The following is a 23,232-nucleotide window of genomic DNA, read 5'->3' on the forward strand; positions in this document are numbered from 1 at the left end:
TTGCTCAGTAGGATTTTTCAGAGTATTTCTGCAGGAGTGGACTGGGGCAATAAGTGCTGCTGCCTATTCTCTGTGCTGACTGATACCTGCCAAATAAAAATTGAAAAGAAAAACAAATCACCAGTTTTGCAGTCACAGACAGCTGGAATGTTTTTATATCTCACTGAATTTACTGACCATCAGCAGCCTACAGGGCCATCAGTGAAGTAGTAGTGGAATCTGTCTTTATCAGGGTTCAAAAAGCTTCACTATTCAGCTGAGTGGAAGGTGGTAAAAGGTTTCCCAATGACAATTGAAAAACTTCTTAATGAAGTTGTCCAAAGAGACAGTTTTAATTATCTTTTCAGGTGAGCTGATGGCGTGTATTTTAAATTTCAGATGAGACATACAAAGTGCTTTAAAGAAAGCAGAAACTTTACAGATGCTTTCCTTATCTGAACTAGTACCTTTTAATCCCTTTGCATCCAAAATTTTGCAATGTGAAAACACCTCGCCCTTTGGGAACCTCAGTGAGACTTGATGAAACACTTTACTTACACAAGTTATGCTTTCAGGTTCAAAGCTGTACAAATGTTAAAGGCATTTGAAATAATTTCACCAATTTAATAGACTGTCTGTCAGGTAGCCAGGGTGTTCACTGTTTTCTTCTTCCACTGTAAGACAAAACACAATGGGGAGAAATAAGTTGTAGATGAAGGAAAGTTCAACCAGACACAGTTTTGAGCTTTCAGATGTGCCTTAGGCACAGATTCAGTGCAGTGTGACTGCTCAGCTAAGAGAGACAGAGGGAGCACCTCTAAAAACAGTCATGTATTCTCTAATTTTTAAATGTAGGAATTTTTCTGTGTGCTGAAGAAGAAAACTACAAACTGTGTCCAGAGGGGTAAGTTAGCACATGGCAAAAAAAAAATCATGCTGAAGAAAATAATAGATTTGTTCTTCATTTGTGCATTGCTCTCAGTCAGCTGATCTGAAAGTGCATGGCTTACCCAGGTTTGACTGGTTATTTCCTACCATACAGATGGAAATGTTACTCCACCTAGTTTTTTTTTTCAAACAAGCTGCCAGTTCTGCTTATCTCTCTCAGATATTTCACCCTTTTTTCTCTGTTGCTGTCCATCTCCCCTGCTATAGCAACAACAGGCTGGAAAATACCACTAAAATTTGGAAAAATCCACCTTCAGCAGAGGCTTTTGTGGGCATGTAAATGGCACTTTCACTGGTTTAACTTTAGAAGTGCTCACATATTTTGTCCAAAGCACTGCGCTCATTTTTTTATTCTGCCTTTTTCTCACTCCAAAATGCCACTGATTTTTTTGTTTGTTTGTTTGGTTGGTTGTTTTTTTGTTTGTGGTGGGGTTTTTTGTTGTTTGTTTTTTGTTTTGTTTTGGTTTGGATTTTTGTTTTGTTTTTGTGGGATTTTTGTTTGATTGGTTTTTGTTTGGTTGGGTTTTTTTTGTTTTTTGTTTTTTTGTTCAGAGTTCTGCCAGGGCAGGGAAGAGAGGGCTGAGCACAGAGCCCCATCTCCATTTCCCAAAAAAAGAAAAAAGTCTGTGGTAGCTGAAGAGGTGAGGGATTTAAGGGCAGAGGACGTGGAGAGCAAAGGTTTAGGGTCTCAGCCTGATGATGTGAAACCAGCAGCTCCTCTCCTGGGGTTCTTATGGATTCTTTTAAACCTTTGCACCAAATCCAGTGAGGGAATAAAATTTTCACAAGCAAACAGTATGCTATAGAAAAAGTTACCCCAGAAAAGGTTTGGGGTGAAAAATCCAATTGAAAAATAGCCATTCCCTTGAATCCAAACCAGTAAAACATCCAAACAGAAAATTAAAAGCAGAATACACAAATATTTACCTGCTATCATTATGTGGCTCATGTTGTAATCTGTGTAAATGTGCACTCCAATACAGGGCTCTCTGTTGAACAATATCTCAGTTCAAAACAGACCTTCTCGATCAATTTGCTAGTAAATGAAATACTGAAAAACCACTTTTAAAAAGTCAGAGTAAGACAAAACATGCATTTACCTTCCTGTGCTTTCTGTAAGGAAGTAAGGAACAGCACAGCAGCTTCAGAAAGGGATAAAGGATTTGTGTTATGGCTGCGTGTTTCTAGAATGAAAAATCAGAGATGCATGGTTTGTTAGTGTCTTATGACATTTCCTTACTTTGTTCTTTGCTTTTTTATTATTTCTATAACTAGAGAGTCAAAGACAAGAAGATATTTTCTCCTTCATTCTATAGCATTGTCTGCTCAAAACCAGCCTGATAATTAACACAAGAGATTAGCAATCTTTTTAAAAGGGAGGTTATTTCAAAATCCCTTGGAAGGTAAAAAGAACATTTTCCTTTTTTGTAGGTTCCTAACTTTTTAACAGCATCCTGTTCCCTCCAGAAACCTTGCCTAGTGTGGATTGATGACATCTGCTTCTGTCATTTGTTGCTTCAGCACAATTAATAGCTTGATTTGATTTTTTTTTTCCAGTGCAAAAAGAAAGTCAAAAGGACTGATGAAAATCCCACTTAGCAGCCAGGTCAGTCTGGAAATTATGTAAATGAAATCACACAGGTGCACCGGAGAGGGAAGTCAGCCTTTGTCATGTGCTGGCTGGAATGAAGGCACTGAAAAAAGGGGGTTTAGTTGTTTCCTTGGCTGAGATTCCAGGAAAACAGATCCCCTTCCCTTTCCAGGGATTTCTCCCATAAGCTGGGGAGGTGGGTGGGCTCCACAGCCCTGTGCTGATGGACTCACCCAGCTGCACTCTGTCATACAGGTCCTTCCTCTGGCTCTCATCTGCGATGAAGCGACGTCCCTCTACAAAAGCAGTGAGACAAGGGTGAAAACAGCCCCCAAAATTGTTGTAATTCCTACTTCATAGTCCCTAAAGGACTCTTTTCAATTTTGTATATGGTCAAGAATCTTCAATCTCTTTGCTGGATTATGAAGTATTGGCTTTTAAATTGTATTTTTATTTAAAAAAAAAAGAAAAAGAAAAAAAAAAAAACCTCATCCCAAATCCCAAACTAACAAAATAAAATCACACTGCTTCCTGTGCATCAATAAGAATGAGAAAAACCTCACTAGGGAAGTAACACAATGCATTATTCCGTTGGAAGAATTTTTTAAAAATAACAAAAAGGGCCAAAATCTTCACTTTTATTAATAGAAATAATTGTATTAATGTCACTAAAACTTTCAGTTATCTTTACAGTTGTTTGGAGCTTGTATAGCTTGTATTTATTTTATTTTGCAGTTATTTATATTGTCTCCCTTTTGCATTTCACTCAGGATTATGACCTTCTTTTTCTTTTCCCCAATTTACAGGAAGCTTTTTTTCTTCCTCTCTTTATACCTGCCCTCCCTGATATCTTTTAATTTTAAATCAACAATTCAGAATACAATTTTTCATATTAATATTTCTGTTATATTTGATTATTTGGATCAAAGGACAACATCTCTAACTAAGTACAAAATCTGAGGATATTCTGATGGGAAGGACCCACAAGGGGCATTGAGTCCATCTGGGAAGTGAATGGCCTGTACAGGGACCAAAGGTGTGACCATGACATAATTAGCACCCTGCAATTAGCACATCCTCCCTGCAAGCCTCAAAACTTCCACCCCCACAGCATCCTCAGCATCTCCTGCTTGTGTGGAACCAAGGAATAATCTGGGGTGGGGAAAATTTTCTCCTCATAATGAAAAGAGCTCGAGACTTACGTGCACCCTTCAAATAGAGCATGGCCTGAGGAGTCCAGTTTCTCCTTTGGAAATGAGCCTTTATGCCAAATTAAAAAAAAAAAAAATTAAAAAAAAAGAGGGAAAATAGACATGTCAACATTCCATGCCACTGCTAATTAATACAAATACTTAATGGCACCAAGCTCTGAGCTTCATGAGCTCCATGCTGGGCTCACCTGAGGGGCGCTCCAGGAGAAGGTGACGAAGGACGCGGCCAGGAGCAGTGCCAGGGCAGACACTGGGGGTTTCTGCAGCCCCTGTGCACAACAGAGAGCCACAAGGTGCAGGAGGAGTCTTTCACATCTGCACATCCTCCCAGCTTCACATCTAAAGTGTTCCCAGCTGCTGCCTTGTCCCTGTCTTGCTGCCAAACCTCCTCTTGCTCAGGGGGGGTTTCAGTGCACCCTGATCTGATCAGAGGATTAACCTTAAATTGAACTTTATTCTTTTTACTCAAATCTATTCCATCCTGGTGAGAGCTGCCATCAAGGCAAGCACCTTTTGTGGTCCTATTTACAAGGACATCAGATGCTCCAGAAATGAGGATAATGTACAAACTAATGGGTAAAGATGCTATAAAATCTACCTTGATTTTACCAAACCATAGACAACAAACAAATGTAGGGGGCTTGTCATTCCAAACAAACAAACCAACCAAGAAACAAAATCTCTACTTCCCCAGGTTAAAAAAAAAAAGGAAAAAAATGTTTTAAATTTAGCATCCTATCAATATCAACCATGATTAAAACAAGTCACAAGACAGGGTTTTTTTTATTCTTGGAGGTTGTTCACTGATGCAGCACATGCAAATGGAAGCATTGAGCATGAATCCTCTGTGCACAAGTTGCACCTCTGCTTGTTCACACAGACCATGTTGTTATTCATGTATTGGTAATAGTGATGGGCACCAGAGAATCTAACTGTTTGTTTCATCCTGGGTTTGAGAGGTTGTACTATTGGTGTATTTTTAATACAGTTGTTTAAAATACATATAATATATCTATGTGTGTATTCATTTTGGGTTAATTTTAAGGAAAATTTCTTAAGTCCCCCTGCAGTTCTTAAATATTGCACTCAGATGAAAAAGAAAGCATTAATTGCAAACTAAATGTTTGCTACAGACCAAAAAATTCTCACTTACCTTCATACTTATCTTGGTGACAAACCTTCAGTCCTCTTTCCTTGGGATGATGTGTCACAAGATCTCCTTCCTACATGGCCAGGGGTCCCTTTTTAAATCTTCAGAGTGGAGATGCCCTCCCCTTCTGTGGCGGGGTGGAGGAGTCTGAAGGGATCTCTTGTCAGCCCTGTAGATGGAGAAGCAGAAGGTCTGATGACTCCTGAGGGAAACCTGCAGCCTTGCAGGAAGTCCTGATTGAAATGATTGAAGGATGGATGCACTTGGAGATGCACCCCATTAAACAGGTGAACACCTCCTGAATACATCAGCACCAGCCCTGAGCGTTTGCACCGCTCACCTTCCTGCTGGATGATCAATAATCACAGCCAGAGTGGGTATTAATATGGATGCTGAGAGTTTACCCAGGATAATCTACAATAGATCAGATTAGCATCCATTGTGGGAGCTGGAAAAGCTGGTAAATTACTCACCAGCATCAAGAGAGAAGTGACGTACCCAGTGTCACTAGCCTGAAGTTATTCCTTGCATACATGCAGAGGATGTAGTCTGTGGTTTGATTCTTTGATGATCTTTTGCATCTAGTTTTCTTGCACACAAGTAAAAGTATAAAGCTTGACAACAGCAACAACAAAAAAGACCCAAATTACCCTATAAATCCTGAAGTCCTAATAGTCAGAAACGCTTTTCTGTCCCATGGATTGGCTGGAGTAAAAGTCCAGCTCATGGGCTTGAATAGGTTAAACAGTGGAGCAGTGAACAGAAAAAAGGCAGGGATCAGGGAAGTAATTTCCATGAGCTACTTCTGGATGATTGTTGGGCTCATTGCAGTCATGGAGAGTTGCTTTGGTCCTCGGGCAAAGAGTTAATCACACCGGATGCCTGGCCTTGCTTGCTCTGTAGCCAGGGTTTTCATCTCTCCTCCTGTACTTTTTCCTTTGTAAACTTGATGGAAGCAGAAGGAGAAGCAAAGAAAACAAGGAGGTAGAAATTTGCTGATTGGAAGATTGGCCAATGGAAAGTTTACTGCAGCAGCCTCAGGAACAGGGCCAGCCCATGGTGTGACAAAAATCCAGGTTAGGCCATGCGTGTGACAAACACTGGCTCATGGATGTGGAGTTGAAGGAGGAGTGTGCAGACAGGCAGTGCTGCTGCTCACTGTGAACTCCTCCCTGTGTGTCTGTGAACACTGCTCCAAAGCACATTATTAAGTGAAGGTGCAAATGCTGTCCAGCTTTTGGGGGGTATCACTCTGTTCCCTGCCCATGCCAGCAGAATTGCTCACTGAATATACAGCACTGCCATCAGCTGCAGCTCGTGCTGGTGTAGAGGCAAGAAACCAGGGGGAAGTTCAGGTTTTGGTCTCAAGCAGCTCCTGTGGTGGCTGGGAGCTCCTGTTACCCTTTTTAAAAGGCCATGCCCTGATGCATCCTAGCAGAAGGGATTCTGCTTGCATCTACTTCACTTGTGAGGTTTCTTTTCCCTGTGCTCTGACAGATCAGAGACATTTCTTGACGATGCTTAACCCCTGGCCTTAGAAGGGGACTGTGCATTTCATCCAGGAGACATTTAGCATGCAGAGGCTTGGAAAAGGTAAAGCTACTCCCCTATTGCCTTCTGGAGTGACTTCAGACCTTCCTGTTATCCACAGACCACGGGGCTGGAATCAAAACTTTCAGCTGAGCCTGTGAAAATTAACCCCTTGCCATTGGGGATGGCAGTGTGTAGTATGATCTCTTCAGGAGGGTTCTCGTCATGGTAGGAAATGTGTCTGGCACTGAAAAGAAACCCTGCTTTTCCTGCCACTGGAATGAGACAAGATAACACAAAAGCAACAGGGGGACAAACCAGCTCAGCCCCTCCCGTCGCAGCTGGGGAGAAGAGGAGGAGAACAGGAGGCATGGAGAAAGATGTTACCACACTGGAGGAAAACAGCTTCAGTTCTTCTTGTGACCATTTGGCAAAATCTAAGTGACGCTGACTTGGTGTTGCTGGAGTCTCAGTCTCTCTTCCAAACCTGGCTGTATTCTGAGTCCCACGGGAATCCTTGTAGAGATTTGGGCTTGTTTGGAGCTGCCTGGAGGGCAGCAGAGAGCTGAACTGAGCCGATCAAAACCTGAACTGCCTTGTTATGGGGACAGGTGGCCACCAGCTCAAGAACAAAAGCAGTATCTTGACAGCATCACCTTAAATTAAATGGTTTTATTGTTGTACCTTCCGATGCCTCAGTGCCACCATGGTGTCTAAAAGTCAGGAGTTTAGTCATAAACTGTAGCTAGAGACAATTGAACTTGACCTTTCACATCAGATGAAATGAACCCAACCTCAAATTGCATTTTCATAATGGTTTGGGGCTTTGGGATGTTTTTCTTATTTTCCAATGGTTTTTATTTTTCCCTTAAATTGTCTGTGCCTTTATAACTTATAGTTCTAAATCCATTTATTTTTTTTCTACGACCAGTGACTCCAAGTTGCTTTGGTTTTCAAACAAAAGTGTATTTCTCCTTGGAAATCTGTAAGGAGTCTGCTTGCAGAACAAAGAACTCCAGGTTTGTCAATTCTACTTCAGGGATCAAAATTTAAGAGAATTGGCTTCTCCCTTCAAAGCTTTTTCTTACCATGATTCCATGAAAAGGTGGCCATCTCACCCTTCCCAGAAATCCAAGCACTTTGCATTCACAAAAGAGCTGTGCAGGTACTGAGAGTGTTTGCACTCACAGAAGAGCTGTGGCTCTGTGTGGGCACATGTGAGCTCGTACTCTGGAAAGACGAAGCAGCCTATAATTGGGTTATGGATCATAACACACAAAAAGCTGTGGCACTTTGGGATGATGAGCTGTGCACCCAACACTCATTGGCAGCGCTGCCATTTCTCAGCTGATTCACCTGGAGGAGGAAGTGCCTCTGGCATGTAATCAATACCCTGAGAGAGAAAAGTAGAGGGAAGCTTGCTATAGCAGCAGGACCCCTTATTAGAAAGAACATAACCTATTCTTATTTTTTGAGATGATCTAAAGGGCACAGGCTGCATATCCTGATGCTGTAAGTGATACAAAGCTGATTTCTGGCATTGAAGTTCAGTGCTGAGGTGAGGGGGAAATGTTCTCATGTGCTGGAGTTTTAACCAATTTTACCTCACTGACTTGCATCACGACCATGCACCTTCCCAAATATTTCCCTGGAAATATAGGATAGTGTTGTATCCTGGTAAGGGCAGCAGTGACCCATGGATTGCTCCTGAGGAGAAGGTGCAGCTGGGGTGTAGGTGGTCACTGGGGCCATCAGCAAACACTGGTGCTGTCAAGGTATAAATTTCCCAGAACTTATGACCTTTGCTTTGTGCTTATTCTCATTTCCTTTGGGATTTTTTTCCTGTTAGTTTGGTAACTCTCTGGGAAATCCATCCCACTTGTGTCTGGCAGCTGAGCAGCGCCTAGCACAGTGTACTTCTGGCTCCTAAATGCCACTGCAGCATCATAAAAGGCTGTGAAATTTCATGGCAGAGCCTGCAAAGTAGGAAATTACAAAGCATGTTGCATTTAATTTGCAGTAAGTTGCAGAGTAAGGCAAGCTTTCTACCAGTAACAAAGTCAAATATAGATTGCCCTGGAAGTATGTTGATTTGTTATCACTGAGAAACTCAGAGAATAGATTAGACAATCCTTTTTTAGGAGTCATTGCCCAACTGATCCTGCCCAGACACATGGTTATGAACCATATGACATCTTCTTTTTGGGCTGTTTTTTTGTGTTTCTGTAATCTTTCAAAACTGATTCTGGTTTTTAACCCATATATCCCACTCAGACTAAGGGGAAATTTGTGTACAAGGTCCATATTTGCCCTGTAAAACCTGTTGACCAAAACAATCCAATTTGCAGTCCATCAATACATTTTATGCCACACAAACATGTCTTTCAGTGTTATTTATTTCCATAACAGACCTTAATTTACAAAACCATGAAATAGTTTGGGACCTTTAAAAGTCATCTAGTCCACCTTCCTACAATAAGTAGGGATGTCTTCAACTTCTCTGGGAAGGTGAATTTTCATGGTGCAGCTCTGAAGGGAAGAGATGCTCTCTGGTGTAAGCCAGGTGCATCATTAGAGGCCATCAGTTGCTGGCCCAAATTTATTTAACTATTCTGTTGCACATTCAGCACCATGGTGTCTGTGGGTGCATTTCAAGCACTGCAGATTTGCTGGAGAAGCTTTTTGTTTTTTCTGTAGACTGTATGAGAAGAACTGAGCTAAAAACTCTTGAAGTAGAGAACAAGGTATACAAAACCCAGTCCGTCAGAGATGATGTAAATGTCTCACACAAGAGAGGTAACAGGGACTTTGCTGAGGACTAAAGCGTGAGCAATGCTGCAGCCAGGTCCAGGTTCTACTGTTCTCACAAGTGTGTTTGTGAAAGAGAAGCAGCTTCAAGGGATAATTATAAGTAGAATTTAAATATATTATGTGGGGTGAGGGGTGTTTGAAAGCATCAGGAAAGAGTAGAAATCCACAAATTTTTGAAAGGTGTAAGCATCTCAGAAAGAGGTGTTGCTTCTGAAGTTCAGGGAACCACTGATGGGATGGCACAATATTTTTTTTTTCTGAGCAATGGACAAGTCTGAGGCAAACACCAGGTGAAAAGACCAGCTGAAAAACAGTTTTCTCCATTCTGCAGGCTGGAAAGGAGATATGGCCATCAGAGAATGGGCATTTCCAGGGTAATTTAGCAGGAGCCATAGAGCTCTTCAGACAGGCAGGCTCTACTGCATGTCTTGATAATTTAATACAAAAAAAAGGAATTAGTTAAGGGTCTTAATGATTTTTTTTTTTTTCACAGAACTAAGGGCAGAGATGACAGTTAACAGAGAGACTATTTAATACACTATCAGCTCAAGAGACTTCAACACTTTCTTCTTTTCAAAAATGGTGAGAGTGATGAAATTTATACAGATTCCCTGTTCTAACTCTCAGAAATTAGTAGAGATCTGCTCCTGCTTGAAATTTTGCTGTAGGTGGGAAAAGCAGGAAAGAACTGCTAATAGAAGTGAGAAACACCCCAGGAACCAGAGTTTTGACACAGCAATAACCTGTATCACAACATTCCTTGCTGTTTTGAACAATAATTAGAAGAGCAGGGAGACTTCAAGTTGCCCTGAAATTACAGGCAATTAATTTAACAGCAGCAGGAGAGATGTGAGGGGAAAAAAGGTAAAAAGGCCAGGAAGCAGGAGCCTGAAGCTTGATTAGAGCCTGGTTGCAGCTGGTGGTCGCTCTCAGCTGAGGGCTGAGTGGCAGCACCTGTACCTTGTAAAGCTGATTTTCCTGCTTATTTAAACGCTGAAGTTCAGGCATCTCCTATTCCTCAGAGGAAGAGCTGAAGTAGCTGTGCTGTCTCCTTCAGAGAAGGAAAAGAAGTTGTTTTTCCACGTGCTAGTGTAAAGTATAAGGTCTTGGGCTGTGCTTTTTGTTGTTCGTTTTGGTTATTTTTTTTACTGGTATATTATGGGGAAAAAAAATCAAATACCCTTAATAGAGTGTTACTTATATCTGCTTGAGGGCTCTTGTGTGCTTAAAAAAAGTCCTAAACTAATTCCAGGGTATTTAAATTTTAATTTCAAGGTAATTAATCTAGCTCTTTAGAGATAATATATCTGTAATAATGCACTATGCTTCTGCTTCCTGGCATTTATTTGAGGAGTAAATCTTTTAAGCAAGACATAGTTAAAAAGTAGTCTCTTTAAAATTGTTCTGAGCTTCTTTTTATTCTTATTTTTGAAGTATTCCTGAGGTTAAGGACATGCTAATTAGAGTAAATGCTACTACTTGTGGAAGTACTAGAAAAATAAACTTGGAGATCCTGTCTTTGCTTATATAAACTAAGTTGCTGCCATGCAGGCAGCCTGTAATAAACTAGCTTAAATTAAACATTTAATATTTGTTTTTTTCAATCTATATTAATAAATACTTATATATAAGTTTTATTCTCTGCTTCAAAGATTAGATAAGTGTTAAGTGCTAGTGAAACCTGCTGCTGTTTTGGGAGAAAGGAATTAATTTTTCTACATTAAAAGATGACTTAAAATCTGATTCTTGAGAGCTTCACCTAGCTTCATTTGGTATGTTATTATTATTTAATAATATAGCTCCCAGCTGATCAGTTCAGGTGGTTGCAATGTAGACATGGGAACCTCACTGGGAATGAGGATTTATCCCTGCAAAATGAACCTCCCATTCCTTAGTCACATGCAAACATGCTTATCTTGTAGGAAATACCTTTTAAATGTTACCTGGGAGACTAGATAATAAAAATACACACAGGATGAGGTGCCTCTGTAGGGCACATTTCTTGTGTAATTCCCAGTGTGGCACCATGACAGCTGTGGCTGCTTAGTAAAAGGAACACTGGGTTTTGGAGGTTTTTTGGTCTCATAGGCTCACAGAAACACGGAAAGTCTTGTTGGTCTCACATTTTCTGCCTCACCCCTGCCACCCCCACTACAATTAAAATGTTTCTTTTAATTTAAAAGTCCTCTGCTAATTTGCAGGGTGTTCTTCAATTTTTATTTACATTCCCCCTTATCTCCCTGCCATGGTTATGGTATTTAAGAATAAGCAGTGACATTTCAGGAAGTATTTCTGTCTTTCTTCCCCAACATTTCCAAATCAGCTTCTATTCCCTGGACACTAAAATGTTGTGACTGAAGGCTTCTGTTGGAGCTGATAAGTGGAATGAGGGTTTCCAAACCCCTGGATGCCAAAGCTCCAAGCTGGATGCTGAATGGAAAAGTTGGCATAAATATGTGTGTGTTGATCACCCTGACTCTCGTATCTTGTGCCTGTTCTTTCCAGATATTTGTCAAGAGAAGGGAAGTGATGAAGTCTTCTAAGTGTGGAGCTAAGAAACAGCGCCACAACCCAGTGGAAAGCATCTGCAGGAAGATCAAATCCATCCAAATGATGGACCACATCTCTAACCCGGCCTTGCAGATACCAAAATTTCAGTCCCAGAACTTTGACAGCCCACAGAGCAATATTAAAAAAAATCTGGAAGAAATACTGAAAGGGAGAAGCTGCAGTAGTGGTGGGAGCACTTGCTTGCCCCTGGCCTACCCTGGTAGCGTTTTCTCTGCGCCCTCGCCGGGCCTCGGGGCCTGCTCCAGGCACCAGACTGCAAACAGAACCTACTCCATGCTGGAGGCCAGCGGGAGATCCAGCAGCTCCTGGGTGCCTTCCCCTCCCATGGACAGCTCTTCTCCGTTCCCCTTTGGAGCCAGGGAGGCCAATGCCCAGGGCAGGCCGTGCGCCTCAGCAAACGCTGAGCCCCAGGATGTGCGGCCCAAGCAGATGTATCTGACATCAAGTCCCAATTTATGTTTCTTCACATCGGAAAAAAAGCCAGGAAGTGCTGTGGTCCAGCTTCCTGTGCCAAGGGCATTTCCTTCCAGTGAAAGAGGTAAAAATACTGAAGAAAAACACCCCTAATTTGGGGTTCTAGACATCTGAACATTCAGTCTATGTAGATGACATTTATTTACAACTTCAAGTGGTAAAATGCATTTTAGTAGCACTCAAATCTTATAAGACTGCAAAAAGAGCTGAGGCAAATCTTAAATTTTCTCTGAAAAAGGCGTGAGTGTAAAAAGTGAGTAATTAATAAGGCAAACACATTTTCAAATTTGCTATTTCATTTTTGATTTAAGAGATAAAGATATTTTTAACAGTTTAAGAGATTGAGACTACTATTTGACTAGTACTATAACTTTTTTTTATAGCCAAATTTTATTTGGCTTTTAATTTAGTCTATGCTTTGTCTCTCAGATTGATTTTTGAAGATACAGGAGTTTGGGTTTTGCTCTCAGTTTGGAGTGGGTTTTTTGTGGTTTTGAGGGGTTTTTTGTTTGTTTTAGGGATTGTTTTCTTAATAACTTAATGATTTCTCTACAGTGCATCTGGAGGGGGAGGGAAGAAAGACTTGGTTTCTTAAAATGTCCTGTTTCATATGTTTATGCCATAGAAAGAATAACCAAATTTTTCTGAAAGTACATGTATAAAAGTAGATGCATGGAATACTTCCCAGCTCAGAGGCCCCGGCTATGACCAGTTCCTGTTGTTTAGTGCTAAAAGCTCTGCTTTTATTGGCAGGGAAGCTGGTTAGCTGGTTTTGTTGTTTCAGTCATCTGGAATGAAAGTTACTATGAGCAAATAAAGATGGGCAATAAGAGATTTATTCTTCGCAGGAAAGCAGCAGCCTGTGTGGTACAAAGGTGACAGTATGTGCAACGTGAGCTTGATCTGTGACGAGAACCTGCTGACCACCATCTTCTGCGCATGTGACAGCCACCACACAGGTTTGCCAGGGTCTTTTCATTGCTCTTTTGCTCTGCTCTCAATGGATTTCCCAGGTTCAGACCTTGTTTTGGTCCCTGAGAGATGCCAGGCTATGAGATGTGTAGGTGCCTGTGTTGTGGCAGATGTAGAATAAATGTGTAAATGCCTGTGCCTCTTTTGCATGGTGCCTGATCATGGAATCATGGAATGGTTTGGGTTGGAAGGGATCTTAAAGATCATCTAATTCCATCCCCCTGCCATGGGCAGGAACACCTTCCTTTATCCCAGGTTGCCAAGAGCCCCATCCAACCTGGCCCTGAGAGCAAGGATCAGTATCATGTGTCAACTTTGTTCCTCTTAAACTGAAGTCCACAAAACTAGTAAACTAGATTTTTATACAGAAGATAACCAAAAACCCACCACTGCAGGGAAAAAAAATCTCAACCAACAGAAGAGCTCTACACTGGTTTTTTTTTTTTTTTTCTAGATCTCTAACTCTGTTCAGGAATCAGTTGCTTGTCTGCAGCTCTTGAGGGTGGTTGGATGCAATGCAGTTCAGTAGCATGGCCTCTCACAGTTTTTTTATGGTGCCTTGCCAGGCTTTGGCATTTGACCTCTGTTTCTGCCTTAGGGAAAGTGGCAGTGTCCGAGATAATCAATTATTTGAGACATACGACCAGCTGGGACTCAGAGGACAGTGGTCTTGAGGAGCTCTGCAACAAGCTTGACCCAGAGCACAAAGATATCTCCATGGACCTGGAAACCTACCATGCCGTCATGGGAGAGTGGATTGAAGACCGTAACAGAAAATGGTAACAGCACTTTGATAAATAAGTCTTCTGTGGAAACTAAGATGTTATAAGCTTCCCCTGTGGCTCTGGAAAGAAAGTGGTATTTGGACACCATGTCCACAACATTGGGTTTGGCTGAAGTTTTGTAAGTGTTACAAAGTTGGTAAGCAACCTGGTGTCCTGCTGATTTTGTGACCCTTGATGCTCCCTCCCTTCAGGGAAGAAGGTGCTACTGAGAAATCATCATCAAGCACGGAAGACCCGGAATCTCAAGTACTTAAAAACATCTCTAAAGGTGCAGAATGTTTCACTCTGTTTCTGTTCAGGAAAGTTCCACTTTCTTGCTCTATAACCAAAGCCCTCACCTCTTTCAGCTGACAAGTCACTTGCTCAGATGAATGTTACCTCAGGAAGCCTGGAGGCCTTTGGAGGTGATGTGTCTAAAGGAGACATGTGAGTCCATTTAAGCAATTCTTTCTCAGAATATAGTACTCCTGGCTTTAAACTACTTGACAGAAATTCCAAGAGCCCTTATTTTGAAACTTGGAGCCCTTGGGGATTTTAATGCTCACCTCAGTCTGCTGGAGCTCTTGATGCTGTCATTTTCTTCTGGTCAGACTTGAAAGACAGCCAGTATTTTATCCTACCTATATCTTGGTGCTTCTGTGTCCATTTGCCTTTTTAATCTGTGGTCAGATGTTTGTCATGTCCTTCCCTATCTGTTTGGGGTTGTTTTTCTTATGACAGGGAGCTTGTTGAGGTGGGTTTTTTTGTTGTTGGAGTGGTTTTTCTGTGTGGTGTTTTGGTTTTGTTTTTTTTTACTAGTAGCAATGAAGCCTGTGATTTGGACTGTTAATGGCAAAGCACTTAACAAGGAGCAGAAGTTTCATTTGTAGCTTATGCCTAGGCAGAAATCCAACATCTGCTCTCTAAAGCTTTCCTATAATTTTTCAGGATCTCAAAAGAATGATTCTCATTTAAGTTTTGGTTGAAAGCATAAGGTGGGGGATGGCTTGGGGGAAAAGCAAGGATCCAGAAATTGCAGAGTGAATACAGAAGCATCACTAGTCATGAGGTGATTAGCAAAATCTTAAAGCACTCTCATGCAGACATCCAGCTGTGGCACTTTTTGACAGCAAACCCCAGTTGTAGGGAGCAGAAAAATGCTTAAAACCAAAAGTTCTTGATACCCATAGAACTGGAGAACAGACTTAGAGCTGCCCTGTTATCTCTGTGCAGAGCAAATGACTGGACACTGCAGCATCACAAGTCCTCTGTGGGCTCTCATCTCACCTCTAATCAGTGCACTAGGATGCTTTAAAGGTCTGAAGTAGATGAAATCACCTTTCTCACTCTTGCCTGGCTTTTTCACTGGGACAGGGAGACCTCTGACTTGATAACCTGCCTTGCGGACCTGCAGTACAACAACCAGAAGCTTCAGGAGGAGAACAACAAGCTGAAGCTCACCCTGGAAGGTTTGGATGAGACCAACAGCAAGCTCCTGGCAGATAATGAGCATCTATGTCAACAATTAAAAAGGTAGGGGACTCTGATGGCCCCGGGCCTGCCATGGGCAGAGCTGTGATCTTGAATACTGAATTGAAATGGTTTCTCCAACTATAAGCCATGAAGTGTTGCAAAGATGAATTTGTGCCCAGGTAACCTGCTATATTTAACTGTAATGAGCTAAATTTTTAACATATTTAACGTGGCTTTGTTTGCATCCACCTGTCTCGGATGGGGTTTCATCCCTTGCTGTAAGACTGGAAGAGGGTGATAAAAAGGAAGTAAAACCATGAGATTTGCTTCCTGGACGGAAATTATGGGCTTAAGCTTGATTGTTGCTCTTCTGTTAAGTGTCATGCCAAAAAATAAGTCCCTGGTGGCTTCTAAAAATACTGTTTGCAGCCTGTCTAAACAACCAACATTACCTGGCTGAAGTTTCTGTGGATTTGCTTCCCCCTGTGCAGCCTCCAGCACTCTGTGTTGAAAATCAAATCCCTGGAAGAAGAGCTAGAGGAAGCAAGAAACAACCTGAACGTGTCAGAAGAGGAAAGAAAGCAGATTCTCTGCCACAACAGACAGCTAGTAGGTGCTCTTCCTTGTTTCCCTTGTACAGCACCTCACACCTTGCTGTAACAGTGGTGTGGCTGCTCAGGCTGTTAAAAATCAAAAGTAAGACCTTCTCTGTGCCTTGGTGAAGGCTCATGAGCTGCACCAGCCTCAGCTCTCCCCTGTTTGTGTGCTCTCCAAAACAAAAGGATTCAACACCACACAATGTGTTTGTGATCTGCTGCTTACATGCTGAAACCAATTCTTTTGTTTTTCTCTTTTTCTGTGTTTGTTTGTTTTTTCCCATAAACTTGATCAGGAAAAAGAAAATCGGTCTCTCAACATCAAAGTTACTTCTCTCCAGGAAGAGGTAAAACAAATAATTTGACATGTTCTTGCCATTAAGAAATTAAATGTTTGTCATACTTTGAAGCCTTGCATGATAATTAGATTATCAAAATATCTAACACTTTAAAAGGCTGATTTGTCATAAAACTTTATCTTGAGGTTGCATTGTGCTTTTTATTTTCCACTTGCTGGGTGAGTAAGGATATGGGGTTAGGGAAGCATAGGGACAGACAAACTACTTCTCCCCCACCACCTTTTTTCCAAGATTTATAGGCAAATTCAATGTATTTATAGGCAAATTCTATGTTTTTCTGGTTCCCACAGCTATAAACAGACAAACTCTATATTGAAACAATCTCCATCCAACACTTTATCATTTCATATTCGCTTCTGTTTTCCTCCCTTAAATCCAAAGGAGTAATTTTGTATAGAGCTGTAATGCCAAAAATAAGTAACAGAAATAATTTAAAAATGGTGTGGATGGGATCTTCCATCACAGATGGATCCATTGACACTGGCCAAGGACCTACAGGAGGCTTTTAGGGAATGCAGCTCCATAAGCAGAGAATCCCTAAGCTTGTTTTTTATTCAGAGAAGAGCTGTTCATTCCTTCTGTTTTGTTGTTGTTGTTTTTTTTTTTAACTGCATCAGAGCAATTATTTTATAAACCGGTTTTTGTCAGGTGATAGTTTTTTAATGCTTGCTTACAGACTGTATTTCAGACTTTTCAGGGGGAAATGGAGAAACAGGTTAAATAAAAGATAGTAAAGAAAATCAGCACCTTCAGATCAGTCTTTCCTTAGTCCAAATATCTATTAAACTACAATTTTCTGAAAACAATTCTCATGCTGCAGGGCTGACTTTTCTTTAGCTCTCTGGGTCTGGCAGTGGGTATAAATCACATTTTGAAGGGTTTTCTCTTTTACTGGTGCTCTGGGTGGCAGGAAAAGGAGCAGAGGCAGTTTTGGTGGGGCAAACACATGGAATGTATGTGCACAAATGCTGGTACTGCTTGAGAGTAGGCAGCAGCTTAGGGGTGGAGATGTCATTTTTGCCTGGTTTCTTCAATAATAAGCTGTCAATCCACTCAGCTGTGCCTAAACACTGTCTTGTTTAGATTATTAGGAATAGCATGGACACCAATGGGCTGCAAAAGAAGATTTCAGAGCTGTCTAAAAATGCAGCAGAGCTTCAAGTAAGCATTTCAAAGCTTCAAGTAAGCACTTCAAAACAAGAGGAATAAAAAGTCAACCTGGATTTTACTTGGGTCTAGCAAAGGGGGGGTTTCTGCTGCTGGAAGGCAAACGGTCCTGAACCTCTGTGTTGAAGGACTGCAGTGAGATAATAGCTTGGAGAGTGTGACAGCTTTCACCAAGGAAGTTCCTGTCTGGAGGCTAAAAACTAGGCTGATGGAAACAATCCACAGTTTCATTATTTCCTCCAAGTTAAACTTTTTTGGATACCTTTCCCTCACTACTCAAGAAAATACATTAAGGTCATGCTTTGAGAGGTGTTGCTGAAAATATTGGCCTGGACAGATGAGAGGAAACAAAAGTGACTGGAAGTTAAGAATGCTTTCACTCTTTGCTGGGTACAAGATCTGTACTTTGAAACAAACACCACACAAGGTATTTAAAGAAGAATTTGTTTTTTCTAAGTAAGGAACATTGATATTCTTTTTCCCTTCGTTGTAGGAAATAGGAACAGACTCTTATTATGGTCTGTAATGATGGCTGGGTTTACTTTTGATTTTTTCATTCTGCAGATGCAAACCCGTATCTATGAGACCACTGTGGCAAATAAAGAGGCAAGCCTAATCCAGGTTAGTTGCTTTTACTTCAGTACTGACTGAAAACCACACAATCAGAGAATAATTTGGGTTGCAACAGACCTTAATGATACCTTGTTCCAGCCCCATGCCCTGGGCAGGGACAGCTTCCCCTGGCCCAGGTTTCTGGTCTGTACTGATGGGAAGATTTGTAAAAAGGCAAGGCAGTAGTATTCACTATGGCTCTTTGATTTCTACTCTTCTCCCACTGCAGAACCTGATCCTATAAATGGCTTCAAAGTAGGCGAGCTCTATTTAGGACCTGCCTATGAGTCAGCATAATTAAAGGTTTCAGGATTTTGCTTGCCTTTTTCTTCTTTTTTTTTTTTTTTTTTTTAGTCACAACCTTTTAAAACAAACTTGCAAACTTCAGACAATATGTCCAGAAACTCCTAAAGGCTACTTTGTTCAGCAGGGAGCTACAGAAGGCCTTTCCCTTCATGTCTTATTGAAATTGTTTGTGTCAAATTAGAAATTGTGACTTGGAGCCCAGTGGAAAAGGAAATTTGTCATTTTATTGCTGAGGTGCAATTATCTAGGCTTTACTGAGGAGTGAACATTTCAGATGTTTTTAAACATGCATTTTATACTAGAAAACAAAGCTAGAAGACCATACAAATGTGCTGGCATTCTCTGGATTCATGAATTATGCAAAGAGCTTTCTATGCCAGTGGAGTTTCTACTTATCAGGAGATTTATAGCATGCTCTGCTAAAATATTTGACTATTGGGCTCCCTGCAAAGTGACTGCAGGTGAATCAAAATAGTAAAAAAGAGAACTGAACTGGAGTGTGATCCAGCTGATAACTTTGTACTGAGTGCTTTAATAGTTTTGGTTTGGTTGGCTGTTTTTCTAGACACAGCTTAAGGACACTAATTTATTGAAGTCTTTTTTTTTTTTAAGTAGCTTTTACTTTCTCCTACTTTAATGACTCAAAGCTTTTGTGAGCTCTGTAGTATAATCTTATTTCAACAAGATTCTCTTAATCTATTGACTAAATGGAAATTTTGCAAGTAGACTGCTAGATTACATGTGGATAAATGTGAGTGGTTGGAATAATTTTGAAGAAACTGGCATGGAAACTTGTTGTCATTAAGATAATCTGGTTCTATAACCTCACTTTTCCTGCTTAGCTTTCTGTGCACTTCATCTCTTTCAAAATCCTCAATGATTTTTAAAGAGAGAGTAGGAAGAACTCATAAAAGTGAGAGAGGACAACAGCTCCTACTCTAGTTTCCTATTTTCTCTTATAAATTCTCTGCTGTCTGTGCAGTGTCTTTTATTGGAGTGGCATAAGCTGACTGGAGTTAATTGCTAGTTGCTAAGAAAGGTGATGCTTCTACTAATTCTTCAGTCCTACCATGAGAGCTGGCTCTTTCTCAGCCTTTCTGTTGGGTTGTGTTTAATCTATGGGGTGCCATACTCTAATAATGAAAAACAAGTGAACTTGAAACATTGCAACTTGCTTGAAGGGTCAGTTGGGGTTAAAACTCATGCTGGCATGTAATATAGGTCATATTTTAAGTTAAAACTAGAGTATTGCTGTCTAGTTTAATCTGTTGGACCTGAAACCAGCTGAGTAATATGTGAAAGTACAACACTTGGAGAAGAGTGTTTGTCTCCTTAATTTCAGAGTTTAGGTAGGAAAGGTCATCTGAGTGCTTTCTATTAGTTAAAATTCAAGGTAACTTGTTGTATTCTTTTAAATTCACAGCTATTTTTGTGTCATGGTCAGGTTGCTGTTCAAGCTAAACTGTACATTTTACTGCTGTGATGTAGGATGGAATATAATTTTTTGTTGTTCTTTTCTCAACAATCTCTGCAGAAGGAGCAGGACATCAAGGAACTCAAGTTAACCATTGTGGAGTATTCCTCAATCATAGAGGTATGGGCTGGGTTGGGTTTGGCCTGTGCTGATTCTGCATGGCAAAGTCAGCCTCTCACCAAAGCCCATGGATATTTCAGACACTGAGAGCTGAAAAAAATAAACTGCTGGAGAACATCCAACACATGCAGCAAGAGCTGATCTCGTGAGTACTGTGGCCAAATCCCAGGAAAGGCAGTTCATCAGAAATCCAAAATAGACTGATATGTATTTTTTTTCCCCTGCTTCTTTTAGGCATGGGTTGAGTTTACCATTGTTGTATAAATTTAACAGCAATATTCCTGAAGGGATGAGCACACTGCACTGTGAACTGGAGCTTGCAGAGTCTTCTGAGGTATGGATTAAACCCTAATTTAATCTCTTCCTAGTTGTCTTGCATCAGCAGAGGCAGAACAAAGCTCATTGCCTGTAAATGATTAGATAACTCTGGAATTTGAAGCCATTAATCCTAGCATGTAAACACAGAGTGAGAAGGTTGCAATATTGTTCCAAGCACCTTGGAGAAAGTCCAAAGAATAGCAAACAAAACACTTGTAGATATAAAATATTTGCTCATAGTATCCTAGAATGGCCTGGGTTGGAAGGGACCTTAAAGATTATCCAGTTCCACCCCCCCCCCCCCCACCGCTCCACCCAGTAAATCTGGAGGAGCTTGGGTCATGCATTTAGCTGGCAGAAGAACAGATAGATGGGAGAAGATACCAGTTTTCCAGTATGTGAAGGCTTTTATGCTGCAGAAAGTAAATGACAGTCTGCTTCTTGTGCTGCCTACACCAGACATGAACAATGATTCTTTTTCACTTGTGAAAGAGGAGACTTCTTTTTCTTTGAAGTTGACTGTAGTGAGAAAGGAAATTCAGCATTAGAGTGAGCATCTCAATAAAGTCGTTGGGTCCTAATCTAATGTACTGCTAAGAAACTCTGATAAACATCTCTAATGGCAAACCAAATATATTGAAATGAATAAAGTAGTCTAATAATGGTCTTCTATTTACATAAATAGCTTAAAATACCTTAATCAGAATTATTTACTTATGGCTACTTACACAGTGCACTAGCTATTAAACCAATAATTTCCAAGCTAATAATTGTTAAATAGAGTTTGTTATTACTTACCCATGTTGATGATCATGGACAAATCTTTTGTTCAGCTTTGAGGAGTAACTTTGAGGGCGTGTCCCCACTTGAGGGAGGGATCTCCCCACACACCCTGCTAGAAGGGGTGTGTCAGAAGCCCTGACTTTAAAAAGTGGGGCTGAGTTTTTATGGTAGAAAGTGATTGACTGTCAGATCTTTCCAGGCCAGCTGTGCCAGCTCAGTTGGGTCCCTTGTCAGGAGCTTCTCCTGCCACTTCCTCACTGGTGCCAGGAGGCAGGAAATGTTGTTCTTCACATCCTCAGAATTTTTAATTTTGGGATCAAGGAATCAGGCTGGTCTTTGCATTCTCCATCACCAACAGCAGCATGATCCCCCCCCCCTTATAAATCCACCACTGATGATTTTTGCAGGTAGGGTATGGCTGAAGCTGTTTTACACCACTTTAGGCAGAGCATCCTGCTACAATTATGGCTTTGGTTCTGATCTTAAGGTGAGCTATTCTGTTCCCATTTCCTTGGACAATCCATGGAGTCTCATCCTTCCCTGTGTGCTGCTTTCCTTTCAGATATGAGCTGTGCAGCACAGCTGACAGCAGAGATGCTGCTGAGTGATTTCTGCTTACTTCTGTGTAAGGTGCATTTGCAAAGAGTTAGCACATGTAGCAACAACAACAAAAATGTACAAATACACAAAAACTTCAGGCCCAGGAAGGAGATGTAGGCTTGGCTAGGCAGCTCTGAGGAGTTAGGTATCATCCTATACTGCAGCTCCCCAGAGCCCAGTGAGTCATTGTGTTTGCCCTTCAAAGGTGCAGAGACACGATTCTGTGGAGTCACCTGTAAGGAAGGGCTCTGCTTACTCATCACTTGGTAACGACTCCTGTGGATCAAGATAACTAATTACTGACTTCCTCTTGCCTGCCCTGGCAGGGATATTTACACTGGATCACTCAGCAGCTTAGCTGGCTTGCGTTCTTTTCATTTTTTTAAAATCCTTGTTGATGTGATGGTTTTGGAAAAGTTTTTCCGAGCCTCAAGTTTTGGTAGCTCTGACCTTCTGGTAAATACAGAGCAGGGGTACTTCAGGAAAGTCTAAATGTCACTGCTGCTGGTTTGCAATAAGGGGATGTCAAAACAAACTCACTGGCTCTTCCATCTCTCCAAAGATTATCAGGACTGAACAGGCATCCCTGGATGAAACACTGGATCGTGAAGTGCAGCATTTGCTTCAGGGGTCTGAATATACAGGAGAAAAATTCAAGACCATCATGAAAAACCTGGTCAGTAGCAAAGCTTATGTGGATATTGCTGTCTTTGATCAGCAATTTAATTAGGAATTCTCCAGGCATTGATAATCAGATTGTTTGCTCCTTCTGGAAAACTAAGAATAGTTTGAGATTGGAGGGGGTCATAGTTTAACAAGATCACCTGGCACCTACTCTAACACTAATTTATATCCTGGGTAATTCTAGGCAGAGCTGTAGATGTGCACTGAAAATCATGGAGTTTGGGGAGGTTGGTTTGGGGTTTATTTTTTTTTTTCAGCAAAAGGAAATCTTTGAAGCAGAGGAACTTGTCATGGCTTCATTAGAATGGGTAGAAGATCCCGATGAGGACATGCAACAGGCCTGGGAAAGAAAACTTGTGGTGAGTAACTGTTTCTCTGAAGCATTTAGTGAAACAGTGGGGCTGTGCAAAAACTTCAGGTGGGTATCTTGCTGCTGCATGCTGTGTGTTTATTACTGGAGATAGAATCCATCTGTGGGCCAAAGATGGCTGTATGGAGAGAAATATCTTCTTTACTGGGGTTTTCTGAGGAGGAAGAGGATTATTTCTGTTCACTTACATGCTGTGCTCTTGCTGGCTTGTCTTGTGCAAGAGCTCCTTTAGTTAAAACTCTGCTTGAAGGAAAGGGAAGACAAACCAGGTCAAAAAGCAAAGGAGGCTTTATAATCAAATTTCCAAATCAAAGCCTCCATAGGGTTTATTTGTTGTGAAAGGTGAGGAGTTCGGGTTTTACTGGGTAT

At 41.1% G+C, this 23,232-nt stretch overlaps 2 protein-coding genes across 5 annotated transcripts in view; one reads left to right on the forward strand and one right to left on the reverse strand.

The window, feature by feature from the left end:
- Window positions 1–594: 594 nt before the first annotated feature.
- Window positions 595–8,028, reverse strand: SPX (spexin hormone). Its single transcript, XM_059472623.1, has 6 exons — window positions 8,014–8,028; window positions 3,918–3,998; window positions 3,721–3,778; window positions 2,752–2,814; window positions 2,028–2,111; window positions 595–653 (listed from the first exon to the last, which is right to left on the reverse strand). The coding sequence occupies exons 1-6, from the start codon at window positions 8,026–8,028 to the stop codon at window positions 595–597; spliced, it is 360 nt and encodes a 119-aa protein (XP_059328606.1).
- Window positions 8,029–10,243: 2,215 nt separating this feature from the next.
- Window positions 10,244–23,232, forward strand: part of IRAG2 (inositol 1,4,5-triphosphate receptor associated 2) — a 35,540-nt gene continuing 22,551 nt past the window's right edge. For 3 of the 4 annotated variants that reach the window (XM_059473109.1, XM_059473112.1, XM_059473111.1), the window contains exons 1-16: window positions 10,928–10,992; window positions 11,726–12,329; window positions 13,114–13,224; window positions 13,836–14,016; window positions 14,214–14,290; window positions 14,370–14,448; window positions 15,376–15,534; window positions 15,966–16,083; window positions 16,367–16,417; window positions 17,513–17,590; window positions 18,161–18,217; window positions 20,049–20,108; window positions 20,189–20,253; window positions 20,343–20,442; window positions 22,372–22,485; window positions 22,751–22,852. In XM_059473109.1, coding sequence (XP_059329092.1) covers window positions 11,750–12,329; window positions 13,114–13,224; window positions 13,836–14,016; window positions 14,214–14,290; window positions 14,370–14,448; window positions 15,376–15,534; window positions 15,966–16,083; window positions 16,367–16,417; window positions 17,513–17,590; window positions 18,161–18,217; window positions 20,049–20,108; window positions 20,189–20,253; window positions 20,343–20,442; window positions 22,372–22,485; window positions 22,751–22,852 — 1,932 coding nt within the window. In that variant the 5' untranslated portion in view covers window positions 10,928–10,992; window positions 11,726–11,749. Of the gene's footprint in view, window positions 10,324–10,927; window positions 10,993–11,725; window positions 12,330–13,113; window positions 13,225–13,835; window positions 14,017–14,213; window positions 14,291–14,369; window positions 14,449–15,375; window positions 15,535–15,965; window positions 16,084–16,366; window positions 16,418–17,512; window positions 17,591–18,160; window positions 18,218–20,048; window positions 20,109–20,188; window positions 20,254–20,342; window positions 20,443–22,371; window positions 22,486–22,750; window positions 22,853–23,232 lie in introns of those variants that run through there. The other variant, XM_059473110.1, reaches the window with a different exon arrangement.

Source organism: Ammospiza nelsoni, chromosome 5 (assembly GCF_027579445.1).
Source record: "Ammospiza nelsoni isolate bAmmNel1 chromosome 5, bAmmNel1.pri, whole genome shotgun sequence".
Lineage (NCBI taxonomy): Eukaryota > Metazoa > Chordata > Aves > Passeriformes > Passerellidae > Ammospiza > Ammospiza nelsoni.

Excerpts from the sequence above, each read along its gene's own strand:
- SPX (XM_059472623.1), bottom strand. Across the intron at positions 2,112-2,751 it reads GTATGACAGAGTGCAGCTGG|AAACACGCAGCCATAACACA; the intron begins GTGAGTCCATCA and ends TTTTCATTCTAG. Across the intron at positions 654-2,027 it reads CTTACAGAAAGCACAGGAAG|TGGAAGAAGAAAACAGTGAA; the intron begins GTAAATGCATGT and ends TTTGTCTTACAG.